The sequence below is a fragment of the Plasmodium berghei genome (genome assembly GCF_900002375.2).
Source record: "Plasmodium berghei ANKA genome assembly, chromosome: 10".
NCBI classification, from domain to species: domain Eukaryota; phylum Apicomplexa; class Aconoidasida; order Haemosporida; family Plasmodiidae; genus Plasmodium; species Plasmodium berghei.
The window spans coordinates 1486402-1504466 of NC_036168.2; the positions used below are offsets into that span (position 1 = coordinate 1486402).

The window sequence follows — 18065 nt, forward strand, 5'->3', positions numbered from 1 at the left end:
TATTTATAACACTAATTAATATATTTATTATTTTTCCGAATTTTATAAATAATATATATAATACACATATAAAGTATACATTATTTTACACGTACATAATATATATATAGTTATTATTTTAATTTGTTAATATTTCCTCTCCCTTTTTTGTGTATCTATATTAATTAGGCCGTTTTTATTTTCTTATTTAAATAAGGATAATAAATAAAATAGTAACAAAAGTATCAGAAATATAGATATTATAAGGAAATAAAAATGGCAGAAGTTATGAACATATCAAAGAGTGCTTCATTTTCGAAGCAAGAAAAAGAATTTAGCGATTTTCAAAAAACTAAAGAAAGCAATGAAAAAATATTAAATAAAGAATCAAATAGATTTACATTGCATCCTATTATATATCCTGAAGTTTGGAATTTTTACAAAAAAGCTGAAGCTTCATTTTGGACAGCTGAAGAAATTGATTTATCAAGTGATTTGAAAGATTTTGAAAAATTAAATGTAAATGAAAAACATTTTATAAAACATGTTTTAGCATTTTTTGCAGCAAGTGATGGAATAGTATTAGAAAATTTGGCTAGTAAATTTTTAAGAGAAGTAGAAATAATTGAAGCAAAAAAATTTTATTCTTTTCAAATAGCTGTTGAAAATATACATTCTGAAACATATAGTTTATTAATCGATAATTATATTAAAGATGAAAAAGAAAGGTTAAATTTATTCCATGCTATTGAAAATATACCAGCAATAAAAAATAAAGCATTATGGGCTGCTAAATGGATTAATGATACAAATTCTTTTGCTGAAAGAATTGTGGCTAATGCATGTGTAGAAGGTATATTATTTAGTGGAAGTTTTTGTGCAATTTTTTGGTTTAAAAAACAAAATAAATTACATGGTTTAACATTTAGTAATGAATTAATTAGCAGAGATGAAGGTCTACATACTGATTTTAATTGCTTAATTTATAGTTTATTAGAAAATAAATTACCAGAAGAAGTTGTTCAAAATATAGTTAAAGAAGCAGTTGAAGTAGAGAGATCATTTATTTGTGAATCTTTACCATGTGATTTAATTGGAATGAATTCAAGACTTATGTCTCAATATATTGAATTTGTTGCTGATAGATTACTAGAATGTTTAGGGTGTTCTAAAGTTTTTCATTCTAAAAATCCATTTAATTGGATGGATTTAATATCTTTACAAGGAAAAACAAATTTCTTTGAAAAAAGAGTTGCAGATTATCAAAAGTCAGGTGTTATGGCTCAAAGAAAAGAACAAGTATTTTCTTTGAATACTGATTTTTAAGAAAATATAATATAAAAAAAGTTGATAAAAAATTATAATTTTTTGTTGTACTGACATTGGCCGAAACACATATTCTTTAATATTATTTTCTTAGTGTTGTCTTATTATCGCAATTTATTTATACATATTTTACCATATATTGTTTATATATATTTATTTATTTTTTTTTGAAATGTAGCTATTTATTGTGTGCATATTCAATAAACCTTGTGAATCGAAGAAATAATTTACTAATGTTCTAGCTAAGAAAATGAAACATATTTTTTTTCTCATTATTAGTTTTTTTTTTTTAAATATATTTTATTTATTATATTTTTGTATATTGAGAAATATGGAAAGAAAACAAACAAATATATGTAATAAACACATTTATGTAAAAATATGGTTAACGAATGGGTTTCGAAAAAAAATTCGATTTTATTTTATGGTGAAAAACAATGTAGATGTGTTCAATATGTCATAGACATATTTAAGGAGTGTAAACTGATATAAATATTTAATTGTATAGACTATAAAATGATTAACTTAAGTATTAATAAGACATTCATTTAATTGGATTTTTAAATTTTCTATATTTATGTCTTTACCTATAAATAAAAAATTTGACTCAAAAATGTTTGAATCGTTCAAAATATTAAATATGTTATATTCAGAATCATTAGTATCAGAGGAATCGCAAGACAGATAATCCTCAGCATCTACTGAATGTTCTGAAGTGCATAAATCGGCTTTATTATATATATCGCTTTCTTTATTATTTAAATCATTTTCTTTATTATTTACATCACTTTCTTTATTATTTACATCACTTTCTTTATTATTTACATCACTTTCTTTATTATTTACATCACTTTCTTTATTATATATTGCATCAAATGATGAAGTACAATTTGAGGAGTAAGGAGTATTGGTTCTTTTTTTTAAATTGTCAAAATAATTCTGAAACAAAAAATGAATATCTGTCATGACAGTATTTATTTCGTATAACTCTCCAACACTTTGATAATAATAAATGTTCAATTTAAGTTTATTTTTATTCGTATATATATCATCATTAAATGCGACAAATATTCCTTTCCCTCTATAAATATTCATTTCCGTATTCCACAAAAGTGATGCTAATAAATTATTTATTTTTTTGTAGGAAAAAATATTTTTTTTTTTTAAAGAAATAATATTTTTTAAAAAATCATAATTTTTTGTATTTATAAACTTTTGTTTTAAATCATTTAAATCTTTGCTTAAATAAATTAAATAAGGTATATCATGTTGAAACTGAATTGAAAAATTTATAAAATTGTTATAGTGATATACACCATTTTTATGTTTTTTATTTGAGTTATTATTGGCAATATTTACTAAAGCACCTTTAAAATTATTTTGTTCATAACATTTTAAATTTGTTATTAATTCAATTGGGACATTTGAATAGCTTGTCATGTGTATTACACTTAATGGATTTATATTTTCAATAAAATTTTTTATATCTTCTTTTTCTTTATCGTTTATTTTGTCTATTTTATTTATTATAATAACATCACACACAATTAGCTGTTTGCAATCCGAACTCTCTATATCGTCCTCTTTAATTGGTTCTAATTCATTGATAGTAGATGCTTCTTTCTTATTTATTTGTAGTTCCTTATTTCGATCTTGATCTGATACATTACCCTGGTTTATTTGTATTGAGTTTGCTTTTGTTGAAATTTCCTTTAAATGGTCATAATATGCTATATTGCTGTTAGTGTATCTCATGAAATTGTAGGAATCAATTATGTGAATTATACTATCCAAATATATTTTCGATTTATTTAATTTATCTATCCATAGTAAGTTATTTATCTCTACATTATCATAAACCCCAGAAACTTCAACAAAAATAAAATCATATGCTGTTTTTTTTTCTAAAATCATTTCTATTAATTTTACAAAATTGCTTTTATTTGAACAGCATAAACAACCATTGTTTAGTTCGTATATAAATCCATCTTTGCTTTCGATTTTGTTTACAATTTCTAAAGTTTCGGTTTTATCATCTACATTATTTGCTGTTTTTTTTTTGCTTTCAAATGATTTGGGAAAATTATATATATCATTTATATCCTTGAAAACTATTTTATCAATATTATTATTATTTTCTGTAAATTCATTATGTATTATTGCAATCTTTAATTTATTTTTTAAACTATCTTTAAGTAAATTTTTAAGGAGGGTAGTCTTCCCTGCTCCTAAGAATCCTGTGATTATCGTTATTCCGATCATTGAGTTAAAAATAAAAAATAAATAAAAAAATAAACAAAAAATAAATAAAAAATATATAAAACATAAATAAAAAATAGCAAAAGCAAATATTAAGATGACGATTTTACAATAGGACGATGCAGAAATGGCAACAAGCAGAATTAAATAATAGTATGCACATTATATAATATTTATGTACAATGTGAAATATATAGCTATTGTTAAGTTTAATAGTATTATTACAATTTGTTTAAAATTATTCATAAACTTAATTGTAGATTAAATAAAGTTTATTATTCATGTATTAATATTATTAAATATATGTTTTATAACTGTGTATTTTTTAATATTAGAATAAATGTGGAGTTATATAATGAATAGCTATATTGTTTAGGAAATTTAAAAATTGGCTTTTTTTTTTGTCATTTTTTTATTTATACCATTTTCCCTATATATTATTTTTTTTTTTGTAATTTATTTCATCGCCAAAAGAAGAGCTAAATATTCAAGCGAGTTATGTATATTTATACATACACAATTTTGGGGTAAAATAATTTTAAAAAGAACAATTTATATTTTTTTAGAGAAATGTTAAAGTATAAATGGTTAGTTATATATGTTATGGTGTAAAATTGGGCATACACCTTTATATGTATATATATGTGGATGGTACACACAATTTTTACATCATTTTTGAGCATATATGAAATATAGACTTGTGCATATAATAAACTTTGGAAAAAGAATGATTCATTTATTTTTTTTGTCTACAAATAAGTGTACCTATTTGCCATCTTATTGTTGAAAAACTGAAAAAAAAATGAATGTGAACATACAACCTACATATAGATAGGTTATACGATTTTTCTGAAATTTTCTACAAACATGAAATATGTTTTTTTTTTTTTTGAATAAATGAAATATAGGGTGGTAAAAAGTTGTATATGCATATTTTTAATTTTTTTAATGTCTGCGAAAAATACAATGGGCTTAAAAAAAAAATTAATGTTTACTTGTTTGAATAAAAGAAGATTGATATCTATGAATATAAAAAAGAAGGGAATAATATATTTGAACAAAAAATTTATTAATAGTTTAATATATACAAAAGAAGATGAAATATACAAAATTAATGATTTAAAAGAATCTTATAAATTAAGAGATGATGACATTTGGGAAGAAAAAGATAAATATATATCTAAGGAACATACAAACAATATAATTTCAAATAGTTTATGTAACAAATTGTCTGATTTAGAAAATATTAAATGTGGAAATGAAGAAGATAATATATCTTGTTCATCAAATTTGAGCAATGGATTTACACCTTCAGATTATGAGCTAAGGTTATATAAAAATAAATATATGATACCAATATACTGGATAAAAAAGTTAGAAAAATTAAAAAATATAAATGCTATTAATTGTATAGAATATTTAAAAGGAGATAATTTGCTATATTTTGATCATTACAAAAATAAAGGGTTATTGAAATTTTTAAATGATGAAAAAAAAAAATATAGTAATTGCATTATTTTATCACGAGTTGGTGATTTTTATGAAACATATGGTTTAGATTCTATATTTTTAATTGAATTTTTAAATATAAAAAAAATGAATAATAAGTTGTCTTGTGGTTTTATAAAAAGTAGTATAAATAAAGCGCTAAGTATATTAACAAATAATAATTTAAATGTTTGTATATATGAAGAAATAAATGAACAATCCTTTAAAGCTAAAAAAAGATATCTATCTCAAATCGTTACTCCTGAAATGCCAATATATTTAAACAACATACAATATTGTTTTGAAAATGATAAAAATAAAGATGGAATAAATGAAGATAATACTAACAATTCATTTCCAAATTATGATGATTTAGACATAAAAGAAATTGTTTGTATATATATTGAAGGGAAAAACATATTATCATTAAGTAAAATTAACTTAAGTTTAAAAACAATATCTATATATGATAATATAACATTTGATGTTTTAAATGTTTATTTAAAAAACACAAACTTTTTAAAAGCGTATATACACCAACATAACAATACAACGTTTACAAAAAAAATAACAGAGTTGTTTAAAATTGAAAACTATTATCTTTTTAACAATTTTAATAATAGCTTTGAATTTCATATGTTTATTTTGGACAAATTAAAAAAGCATATTAATATTAGTGGATTGTTTAGGGTTATAAAAAATAAGAATATTTTTAACATAAGTAAAGAAAGCAGAAATTATGAGAATGGTGAAAAAAAATTAGAACAAAATTTCGAATATTCCTTTTCTTCATATTGTACACCATTAAACATTTTTACTAGCTATAATATGGGTTTATATAAACAAAATAATTGTTATGAAAATCGAAATAATTTTTTATTTTATAATATTATTGATGTAAAAAATAAAAATTCGAATAGTATAAATATCGCAGAATCACTAGAATTTTTTAAAAATTTATTTATTTTTTATCCCCCTTTTAGTGTTGCAAAACACATAAGATATATAAATGAATATATTCAAAAAAATGTAGATACATTAATAATATCAAATGTTAGACCATTTAAAAATAATATAATTATTACCCTTTTGTCAAATTTTAAAGCAGATTATATAATTTTAAAAAAAATATTAAGTAATGTTTTGGCAGTACATAAATGTATGAATACATATGATTATTCCTTTTTATCATCATTATTTCATGTTTTAAATCATCAAAATTCGTTCAAATTAAATATAATAAAATTTTACAATTTATTAGAAAATATTAAAAAAATATTAACAACAAATTTATATTTGTCTAATTCTCAATTCTCTTATCATTCAAAATGTTTTGCATTTAATGAGTTTGTTTTATATCATGAAAGTGAAACGAGTAATATTATAAATGAAAGTTTACTGACAGAGCAAAATGAAGATCTAGAAAAAAATCGAAATGCTTTGTTACAAACTATATTAACCCAGTATGGTGGAATAGATGAAAAAGATGAAGAATATAAAATAGAGGTACTTAACAAAGTTTTGAAAATTGATAATTCAAATGGAATTATAGGAGTTAAACGCGGGAAAGGAGGGCTAGAAAAAAGTAAAAATAATAATAAAATCGACAAAGTTGGTAAAAGTGATAACAATGAGGCTCAGATTTTTTTTCAACCTTTAAACAAAAAAGGAGACATAATGAAAAATATTTTTGTAACAGATGATGTTTTAAAAAAAATCAAACTATATTTTGCTTCGATAAATAGAAAAAAAAAAAAAATAAATGAAATAATTAGAAATATTAATATGAATTTGTCTTCTTCTGTGCACATTCTTTCTTTTGTATCAAATTTTCTGCAAATTGTTCAGGTAGAAATATAATTTTAATTTGAGCTTAAATTTGCAAACTCTCATCAATTTTTTTCGTCACACATTTTATTCCATTTTCAATACTTTTGTAGGCATTTTATAACCACACAATAAATAGTATAAACCGCGGTTGGAGCTTACCAATATGTAAACATTTACATGTAAATTATGAAATAAAAGATTTTCAAACAATTGAAGAAAAACTAAATTTTATTCAAAGAAATATGTATAATAGTTGTAAAGAAAATGAAAAAAATCATAAAGTCACGCAAATCGAAGAAAAAATTGAAGAGTTAGATAATGGAAATTTTTTTAGTAGCAACTCAGAATTAAAAGACGAAGAAAATAATAAAATTTTAGAAAACCTTGATAAAAATATGATAGAGGAAATAAAAAAAATTTATAATAACAAAAATTATACTAATGATACTTTAACATATATAATAGGATTAAAACCGTATAATATAAATAAAGACAATGTTACAAAATATAATGTTTTGTTGAAAAAAAAAAAAATTATTTTATTGACAGGGGAAAATATGAGTGGGAAAACTACACTATCCTTCACTATTATGTGTATTTTATTTTTATCAAACTTAGGTACGTATTTTTTTAAATACATTGTATATGAAATATTGTGGGTAATAATTTTATATACCCATAAAAATGTTCACTATTTTTAGCAATTTTGCACAACCTTGTTTATTTGTTTATTCTCCACAATTTTTTACTTAGGAATGTATGCGCCATGCGATAAAAGAAGTATTATTGGTAAATTCCGAGAATTTTATAGTTTAAAAAATATTAATTATCAAGAGCAAATTGAAAACATGTCTTTGTTTAGGGAACAAACCCATTATATAAATTCTATAATTGAAGAAATAAAAGAAAATTATAGTATTAACAAAAAAAATCCTCGAGAGGAAGAAATTTTTATTCTTTTTGACGAACCATGTATAGCTACAACCCCGCTCGACAATGCAGGTAACTATTTGCCTAAATTAAATAATTAAAAATTTGATATGGATAAGTTTATTATTTTATATATTCATTTATCTGAAATTTGTTTTCCTTAAATATGTGTATATATATAGTATATCCATTTTTTCTTTTATTTTTTCCTTATTTTAAATGAAATACAGTAATAATTAGTGCCGTAGCTGAATATTTGAAAAACTATTCTGGTATTATTATATCTCACAATTATGATTTATTGAATAAAATATATCAAAGTGAAAATATAGAATTTAAGAAAATTAACGATAATGTAAATTATATTAGAAATCAACCAAATGATTGTGTATTGACATTAAAAGATGGAATTTGTAAAAACAGCCAAGCTTTAGAAACTTGTAAATATACAAATACAGATTCTAATGTTTTAAAGCTTTTAAAAATATATGAAAAAAAATATAAACTTATATACAATCTTAGTAATACATTATATTATAAATTTCTAAAATATCTTAAGAATAAAAAAGAAAATAAAGTTGATTTGAATAAATTTTTTGATAATTTTTATGAAAGTTATAAAAATGGAAAATATAATATGGATACAAAAAATGATAACAAAGATGGAAATACGGAAAATTGTGAATATGCCACAGATATTTTTAATTTCAATGAAATAAATGAAATAATAAATCATGAAAATATAAATGATAATATAAACTTGGATACAAGTGGAAATAATAAATTTGAACTTTGTGAAAATAACTATAATAGTTATATGATAAAAGAAAACAATTTGGATGAAAAAGAGTCTGAACAAAATAGAGAAATATCGATTATATGTAAAGATAATAATTTAATAAACATAAATAATGATGAGTTTTGTGAATATGAAAAATATTATGAAAGTGAATTACATGTTGCTATTAAAATGATTGAAAATTTTATAGGAAAAAAAATAATGTATGTTAGAATGGATGAAGATATTCCTATATTTTTTAAAAACAAAAGTATAGTATATATTCTTTGTATATTTGAAAATTTTAAAAAGGTCAAAAAAAAAAAACCATATTTTTATATTGGAATAAGTGATAATATTTCAGAAAGAATAAAATATCACACAAAAAATTTATTAAAAAATAAAAGTCTAATAAAAAACGAAAAAAAAAATAACATATTAAATTATAAATATAATATGACACGATTTTATACATTATTATTTAATGTTGAAAATAAAAATATAGCTGCAAAATATGAGAAACAGCTAACTGAATTTCTAAAAAATTCATATGATATTATTTCGAAATAGCCAAAACAGACAAAAAAAGAAAAAAAAAGTCCATTTCATATATATATTTTGGGATGTATTTTATGTAATGAATAGTAACATATTTCGTTATACTAAATGTTAATAATATAGATTTTTTGTGTGTGTTTTTTCAATATTAAAAATAATATATATCCGAAAAAAAATGCGAACATTCGCTATCATAACATTTTTGAACAAATATATTTTTATTATAATTATAAATTATATAAATATGATTAGATTTATGAGATCTATCAATGTTTTTACAATATTTATTATCCTTAAAATTTAGTATATATTCTTCATCATTATATGAGATTGAACTTATAAAGTATTGGATTAATGAATATACATTATCACTATTTTGTTTATTTAAAAAATTTGTATATTGATTTAATAAATATGTAAAAAATTCTTCATTTTTTAAAAAAAATGAATCATTAAATTTTTTTATATTAATATTTTGTTGATTTATTTTTTGGCTTAAATTATTTTTGGTTGTCTTTTCTGCATGTTCTTTTATTTGATTTACATTTTGAGTATAAATATTTTTCATTCTGTATGTTTCATATGTATTTTCATATTCATCAATAAAATCATGTCTATTGTTGTTCCTATTAGTATTTCCATCATTTTTATCGAATTGATTGCTCTTTTGGCCTTTTCCATTATGATCCGTGATATTTGAATGTGCATATTCGGGTTCAAGTTTGAATGTGTCATAATTGATGTTATTATATATATGAATAATTTTATAAAAATAATCTTTTGTTATTTCTGATCTAAATTTAGTTGTGTAAATTTTATTTTTTTTAAAATTTGTATACAAATTAAAATTCCAAAAAAATATAATTTTTAAAATATTATTAACATGTTTATTATCCTTTACACTATTTAAGCTGATAATTTTATGAGCATTCAGATTCTTTATTTGTTTTTGTTTTGTAAAACTTGTATTTTTAATTTTAATTCCGATAAAGTCATTAATGTGTAAGTGTTTGTCTATTAATAAATGCAAATTTTCTTCTGAGGTATTGTTTAATCCATATATATTATCTCGAAATTCTTTTTCTGTATGTTCATATTTAAATATATTTTTTTCGCTTATTTTATTATATATATCACTTTTTTTATAAAATGTTACTAATGATTTTAGAATCAATTTATTTATGTCTTTTTTTTCGTAATGTTTTACATTAAATTGACTTAAAAGTAGTTTATTATTTTTATTTTTTTTACTCGAAAATATCATTCGAAAATTACGATTTTTACTATATACTGAATTATCAATTATACATTTTAATAAAACTTTATCACCTTTACTAGTTTCATCTGTATGATTAAAATTTAGTTCGTTTTCATGATTGTTTAAATGTGAAAACAAATCATTTTTTTCAATTTCAAATGTCGTAGTTAAATCATCATAATTGTTAGTAATATTTTCCTTTTGACTATTTACATCCCAATTTTCATTATTATTTATGTCATTATATATATAATTTTTTTCCTTTTTACAATTTTCTATATTTTCATTTTTTTTTTGCGCATATAATAAAATAATGTATTTTTTTTTATGGTGATTGGATATATTATTACTTAGGTCATTTATATAATAGTTTACTACATCTTCTATACTATCACAATATAGTGAAAAATATATGTGTAATTCTTTTTTTATCTGATTATGTTCATTATCTAATTTTTTTTCTTCTTTAATTTTTTTTTTCGAATTTTCAAATTCTGTTTTATTCTCTGTTAAGGGTTTACCATGTTGTATAGCAAATAGTACATCACTTATTTCACTAAAATCATTAATAGAGTTAATATCTTCAATTTTACCATAAAATTTTGATGTTTTATTCAAATTGTTTTTTTCAAAATTTAATGATTTTATTTTTTCCTGATCATCGATAATATATTGTTTATTTTTATTTATAAAAAGTGTTAGAAAATTAATACTGTATATATGTTCACATTCTGCTATAGTTTGATGTATATAATTTATGAATAAGTCGACAAAATACTTCATTGAGTTTTCGCTGTCAAAAAGAAGATATATATTTTTAATTTCTTCATCATCTGTTTGTTTCTCTTTTTTTTTGTATTGTTCATTTTTAAAATCTTTATAAAAGCTATCGGAATTTCCACTAATTTTATTTAAAAAAAAGCGAGCATAATTAATCAGATATTCATTATAATCCCAATTTAAAACATGAATATTTTTTACAATTATATGAAATGAAATTTTATTATTTGTTGAACTGTCTAATATTAAAATATCATTTAAACATATTTTTATATTAAAATAGTTATAAATAAATAAGCATAATTCAATTAAAAAAATAAATAACACAATATCTTTATTTTTATATTCCCCAATATTATCATATTCTATATCAAAATAAAGCCATCTCTTTTCATTGCTTATTATTAATTCATAAAGATTCATATCTTTATTTTTATCATCATCAATCCCATTGCTTGGATAGGAATTGCTGCTTTGGGTATATGTGTCTTTATAGTATATTTCGCTTAATGTTAATGTGTAAAAGCTATAAAATTTTAGAAACTCATAAAAATTGTCTATTATAAAACATCTTTTTGCATTTTCAAGTTCTTCAGTATATACAATAATATTTTTTTTTTTATAAATAGATAAATTTCGATTTCTATGATCAGGAAGTTGGGGCACTATTCCACCATGCCCATTCTGCTCATTCTCTGTAACTTTTTTATAATAATTTAATGCATCTTGTTGTTTGTAAAAAATTTTTTTTTTTATGGTATTGGATGTATCGTTATCATTAAATTTTTTTATTTTTTTTAATATAGCATATTTTTCAACATTTAAATATAGTGAAACCTGATTCTTGTTTTTTCTTTTCCCATAAAAGGTTTCTGCATCAATTACCATCGTGGTTGTTAATGTGTGATTATAGCAAAGACACTTGGGTATAGTATCTGAAGATAGTAAACATGGCTACATTTCTGCATGTACATAAGAATGTATATATATATGTACATACATATATTGAGGGACGGTGAAAAAATAATATGGATCGTTGTGGATTGATAAAAATTCCCATAAATTTGATAATATTGTAATTCAATTAAATTTTGTAAAAATAAATTATACAAGAAATAATGATCGTATTCGTTCTTTTATTTTATCATCAAATATTTTGTCTCGTATTTCGTCTCCAACCTGAATAAAAAATCAAAAAAAAATATATATATCATAATAAAAAATAAAAAAAAGCGAAAATATGTGAAAAATATGCGAAAAAAATATGGATATTTATAGGGGTTAAATTACTTGATATAGAGGATTTAAAATAATGAAATCAAGAAATATTGTTTTGTAAATGTCCTTTAAAAAGTTTGATAAATTGGCCATATCTTTATGAGTAATTAAAACGAACTTGTAAGCTGCGATTGGAAAAAAAGAAAAGTCGTCCAAAATGTGGAAGTGAGAAAGATATAATTCGTATTTTAATATGTACATGTAAGGAACAAAATGAGACAAAATCATATATATGTGGATATGTATATATATGCAGATATGTTAATAAGTATATGTATGTGGTTAACCTGTAAGGGTTTCAAAGTAATGCAACTTGTATAAAGGCGTATTAAAAGAATTAAAATTTCCGACATGTAAATTATTTTGGGTATTTAATAGATTTTGTTCGTGTGTTTTTGTATTTACGTTAATATTTTTAGTGGCATTATCCATCAACTTATATAAGTTTTTTAATTTTTTATTTGGCTGTATATTAAAGCATAAATAATTTATTGCATATATTGAGCCTAGCAATAATTTCTCAGTCTCATTTCTACTTTCTTTATTTTCACGTCCTAAATTTTTACTAGCAAATTTATTTTTTTCCTGATCATTGTTTTTTAAGCGAGTATTGAAAATTGGCTGGTTTTTGTAAAAAATATAAAAGTGGTAATCTCGGGAATTTTCAGAGACGTCTGTACTTTTCTCATTTAGCATGTTATTTGCGTTTGTGTAAGTATTTTTATTTTGTATATGTATATTTTATCGAATAATAAGTACTGGAATTGCTCATAAATATTTATATTTTCCAAAAATAATGTCAAATGTTTTGCATGCTTTTTTTTTCAAAACTTTTATAAATAATTATTTTTATATTTTTATTGGTGAGTTTATAAAAAAAGAAAAGGGTGGAAAATTTAAATAAAATATTATATATACATATGAATATTTTAGGAAATATAAAAGCAATTTGTTAAACTGTAAAGGAATATGTAATATATTTTTTTACGACGTATTTTTTTTTTTTTCAAAAAATTTTAGCTTTAAAAATTTAATAGATTATACAATTTTCTCAACTTTGAATAAATTTAGGATGTGCAACTTAGATATAGGCCTAGAAATATTTTTTTGATACATATAAATCCGGAACTACAATAAATTCGTGATGTGGAAAAAAATGAAATAAAAGGAAAAAGGAAGTGTTACTATATATTGCGCAGAGCTTATATAATAAAATATATTTTAAAAAAAATTTACTCTTAAAATATATATTTGAGTTTGAATAACTCTTATAAAAAATACTTATTTAAATATATTTAAGGTATATTTAAATATTAAGATATATAGAAAATAAATAAAAATATAATGTATGGATCAGCATCAAAATTATTCAAATGAAAAAAATATAAATAACGAAAAAATCAGAAAAGATCCAAACTTTTCTGAAAAATTGCTAAAAAAATTAAGAGATAACATATTTGAGAATAATAATCGTATGAATATGAATTCTGGTGAAAATTCGTCTTTTCTACAAAAAAATTTAGAGAAAGATACAAATTTTCACATTAATGAATCAGAAAATATTAGAAATAATAAGATAAATATAAATTGTACGAATAATATAAGGAGAGAGAATAATGTAGATGAAGAAAATGTAGCAATCACTTGGTGTAACATTGACATCAATGATAATCGTTCTGATAATAATTTTAAGATTTTAGAAAATGATAAATCATTAGAAAACTTGCACAATAGTGATATAGAAAATACTAATTTTATAAATAATAAATTTGATAATAGTAAACAAAATTTACATGAAAATATAAAACATTGCAAAAATGAAACATATAATATACGAGAAAAAAATGAAAATGCAGAAAATATATCAAATATAGAAAACAAATGTACATTTGAAATGGAAGAATATATATTTAATAAAAGTGTGGAGGGAAATAAGCTCAAAGAAAATAACGATCAAATATGTGAAAATAGCAAAAAATATGAAGAAGTAAAAAATACCCATAAAACAAGCGAAGAAAAAGAAAACACAAATTTAGAAATTAAAAGAAAAAACGAACATTGTTTTAGTAAAGAAATAAAAGCATTGGACCCTCCTAAAAACGTTTACGAATATAATCACAATGTTATATATCACGAACTATATATTGAATTATTAGAAGTAAACAAAAATTTGCAAAATGAAATAAAAAATTTAAAAAAAATAATAGAAATACAAAAAGAATTAATAAAGAGCAAAGAAGATGATATAGTTGAAAATAATAATATGATTGAAAAAAGGAAAATGAGTAGTAAAAGTTTTGTTAATAATAATTATTTTTTAAATTTTTTTAATAAAAAAAACAAAACTAGCAAAAAAAAAGACGATGAACAAGGAAAACCTGATAATGAAATTTTTGAAAAAAATGAAGGAATAGCTGAATCGAGCTATAATTATAATCAGCGAAGAAAAGGAAGTATGACAAGATTTCAGAATATGCCTTTTTCATTTTTTAGTGATAAAAGCAATAAACAGAAAAAACAAAAAAGTGCCGAAGCAATAGGCACAATTAATTTATCAATACAAGGAAAAGACAACGAAAAACAAAAAAAAAAAAAAAGTATAGGAACTTCGAAATGGACAAAACAATTCGATTATAAATGGATTAAATCTATTAATAATTCTAACAGTTTCCAAGAATGTGAGTGTATTTATAATGATGATATGAAGAAATTTGGTGAAATAGATAATGATGGAAACAGTGATCTAAATAAAAATAATAAATATATGAAATTATCTTTACGTGAAAATGAATATGTTGAATTTTATGATAATGAAGAAAATTGTATTTATGATAATTTACAGGATTCAAATAACAATAATAAAATAAATAATAAAAAAAGTTATACATTTTTTAAAGATAAACAAAATTCAAAAGAAACCGAAAAATACACAGATTGTGATTATAAAGACATAAATACAATTAAAGAAATAACACTTATAAAATATTGGTATAATAAAATTATACCTTTAATAAATGATGAAAAAAAAAAATATACATTAATTGAGCTGATAATGATGAATTATATGCCTCAAGTTATAAAAGAATATTTTTGGAAAGAAAATATAAATAACAAATTAAATATAACAGATTATTTTGTTAAAGTATTAATTAAAAATGCAAACTTTATACAAATATATATATATATAAATAATAAGCAATATTATAATAATTTTTCTCGTTATTTTAAAAATTTAATAAATATGGAAAAAAGTAGCATAAACATTGTATCCTCATTTCCAAGTGGAAATTGTTTTGTGGATGAAAATGAATTAATAAATACAGTAAAAGAAAGTGAACTTTTTAAAAAAATGATAATGGCAGGAATATTTATAGAAGATGATAAAGATGGTAGTATTGATGCAAACGAGAATGGTAAAATAGAATGTTCTGACAAAGGTATAGAAATGAATAATGAATTAAATAGTACCTCAAATTTTAATAAGGATGAAAAATGTGATAAGGAAAATAATAAAAAAGAAAAAGTTGAAATGAAAAATTTCGAACATTTAGATATAGATATACTTCAACGTTATTCAATCCACAAATTTTTTTATCAAATATTAATCGATTTAGATAGAACATTGTATATAATAAAAAAAAACCAAGAATATTATAATCGGAATAATATAGATAAAGACAATTTTTTGTTTGATTTAAATATCCATGATATCAAAAAAAACTTAAACAAACTTTTACAAATGTATGTTATATTCAAGCCTGAATTGGGGTAAATATAAAAAGGGAGAAATAGGGTCACACATATGTGTATTTTTTATTGTTTTGTTTTTTATCTACATTATCATTCATTGTTTTGTGGATTTTCTTTCATAGGTACATCCAAGGAATGTCATATATTGCCTTAGTATTTGTGTTACACTGCAAACTGGAAAAAGCTTTTATCCATTTTGCAAATTTTATGGTAAGGAGCTACTTCGAAAATAAACTCAAAATAATGCAGAAATAATAAAGAAATGACGAAGAAATATGATTTTTATTCTCGTTATAATTTTCCGTTTTACTATCATGTTCTTTATTATTACGTCAGTTTTATTATGGCCGATTTTATTTTTTTATTTGCTTTTTTTCGCAGGAATATAAGAATATGCGCAACTTGTACAGCTTTAACAAACAGGAAATAAAAATATTTTTATTTACGATTAAAGAAATTTTGACAAAAAAAAATATTGAAGTTTATAAAGAAATCGTCAAGCATTATAATATAGACAATATATTTATTCAATGGGCTTACACAATGTTTTTAACGTAATTTTTTTTTTTATTTTAAAATTTAATGTGAATTTGTTTAGCTTGTTCATAATAAGTTTATTATATATATGTGTGTGGATATATAAGTATTTAGTATATAAAATATTATATGTATATTTGTTTTTATATTTCTTCATCCTTTTCAGGTGTTTACCTTTCCGTATTTTTATTCGCATATTTGATATCTATACATTTAATGAAAAAATCATATTCGAGGTAAATAAAAAATAGCTTTATAAAGTATATAATTTTTATATAATAAAAAGAAGAAATGCATTCACAATATTTTATATAATTTTTTTTCCTATTCAGACAATTATATGCATATTTACATATTTTAACAAATTCCATTCCATGGAAAATGTTGACACAATGATAAAAAATCTGTCTTCCTTTTCGTTTAATATGAACATACAGGTAAGTCCTTTTATTTATGTCTACAAATGTTTTCATGTACTATTTTTGATCAATTTTTATTAATTTGTGAAATATTGTAAAACTTTTTTCTTAGGAGGATAAATTTTTTTCAATGTTAAAAAAATCAAGAATAAAAAAACGGAAAATTACATATTATAGGGGAAAATATCTTTCCACCATTAGTAGTAAGATACATTAATTTATTCGAGTTTTTTTTTCATGTTTAATATTTGTTCTGGAATATGACGGTATTATAAGTTATACTAATATAAGATAATTTTTTTATTTGATCATTTCTTTTTAGAAAATGAAGAAATCCACGAAAATTAAACATAATTTAGTGGAGATATTTATATAATTCGAAAATATTTCGAGAGATGGTAACAAGTTTGGAGTATTTATATATACATATTATTTTTGTTTTTTCATATATTATCGACATTTTAAAAGTTGTGAAAAGATAAAAATAAAATTTAACTTTGTTATTACTCATTTGTTTTGGTTATAATAATATTATATTATATATATGTAATTATTTTTTAAAAACAAGTAAACCTTTTTAAAGTTTTTTTTAAATAAAATTTACAACACACATGTTACATTGTGGCAAATCATAATTGTAACAATAACATTATATTATATCAGTTTAATGGTAATATATACATATTCATATTTTATACTCGAATATTTGCTAAGCATATGAATATTTTTTTTCTCTCTGGGTATACGAAAGGAGTAAAGAAAAAAAAAATAATATTAAGCTCATTATAAATTTAAAAAAAAAAAATTAAAAAACAAAAAAAATATTATAAAAGATTGTATCAGTATTAGGGGATTATGTAGACTGAAAAATTCTCGTGCAAAATTATAATACAGA

At 21.1% G+C, this 18065-nt stretch overlaps 6 protein-coding genes across 6 annotated transcripts; 3 read left to right on the plus strand and 3 right to left on the minus strand.

Annotated features, from left to right (window-relative positions):
• Positions 1-255: 255 nt before the first annotated feature.
• Positions 256-1305, plus strand: PBANKA_1036600 (ribonucleoside-diphosphate reductase small chain, putative; the record flags this gene model as incomplete). Its single annotated transcript, XM_034565471.1, has 1 exon — positions 256-1305. The coding sequence occupies one exon, from the start codon at positions 256-258 to the stop codon at positions 1303-1305; it is 1050 nt and encodes a 349-aa protein (XP_034422165.1).
• Positions 1306-1830: 525 nt separating this feature from the next.
• On the minus strand, positions 1831-3567 carry PBANKA_1036700 (COBW domain-containing protein 1, putative; the record flags this gene model as incomplete). Its single annotated transcript, XM_034565472.1, has 1 exon — positions 1831-3567. One exon carries the CDS (start codon positions 3565-3567, stop codon positions 1831-1833), a length of 1737 nt encoding a protein of 578 aa, XP_034422166.1.
• Positions 3568-4461: 894 nt separating this feature from the next.
• Positions 4462-9160, plus strand: PBANKA_1036800 (DNA mismatch repair protein, putative; the record flags this gene model as incomplete). The annotated part of the gene is made up of 4 exons (XM_034565473.1): positions 4462-6900; positions 6993-7500; positions 7636-7884; positions 8043-9160. The coding sequence occupies 4 exons, from the start codon at positions 4462-4464 to the stop codon at positions 9158-9160; spliced, it is 4314 nt and encodes a 1437-aa protein (XP_034422167.1).
• A 136-nt stretch (positions 9161-9296) lies between these two features.
• PBANKA_1036900 (conserved Plasmodium protein, unknown function) lies at positions 9297-12074 on the minus strand (the record flags this gene model as incomplete). The annotated part of the gene is made up of 1 exon (XM_034565475.1): positions 9297-12074. One exon carries the CDS (start codon positions 12072-12074, stop codon positions 9297-9299), a length of 2778 nt encoding a protein of 925 aa, XP_034422168.1.
• A 216-nt stretch (positions 12075-12290) lies between these two features.
• PBANKA_1037000 (trafficking protein particle complex subunit 1, putative) lies at positions 12291-13160 on the minus strand (the record flags this gene model as incomplete). The annotated part of the gene is made up of 3 exons (XM_034565476.1): positions 12291-12365; positions 12477-12589; positions 12752-13160. 3 exons carry the CDS (start codon positions 13158-13160, stop codon positions 12291-12293), a joined length of 597 nt encoding a protein of 198 aa, XP_034422169.1.
• Positions 13161-13944: 784 nt separating this feature from the next.
• Positions 13945-17518, plus strand: PBANKA_1037100 (GTPase-activating protein, putative; the record flags this gene model as incomplete). Its single annotated transcript, XM_034565477.1, has 7 exons — positions 13945-16232; positions 16337-16424; positions 16596-16768; positions 16918-16987; positions 17084-17188; positions 17283-17373; positions 17493-17518. 7 exons carry the CDS (start codon positions 13945-13947, stop codon positions 17516-17518), a joined length of 2841 nt encoding a protein of 946 aa, XP_034422170.1.
• Positions 17519-18065: the final 547 nt, after the last annotated feature.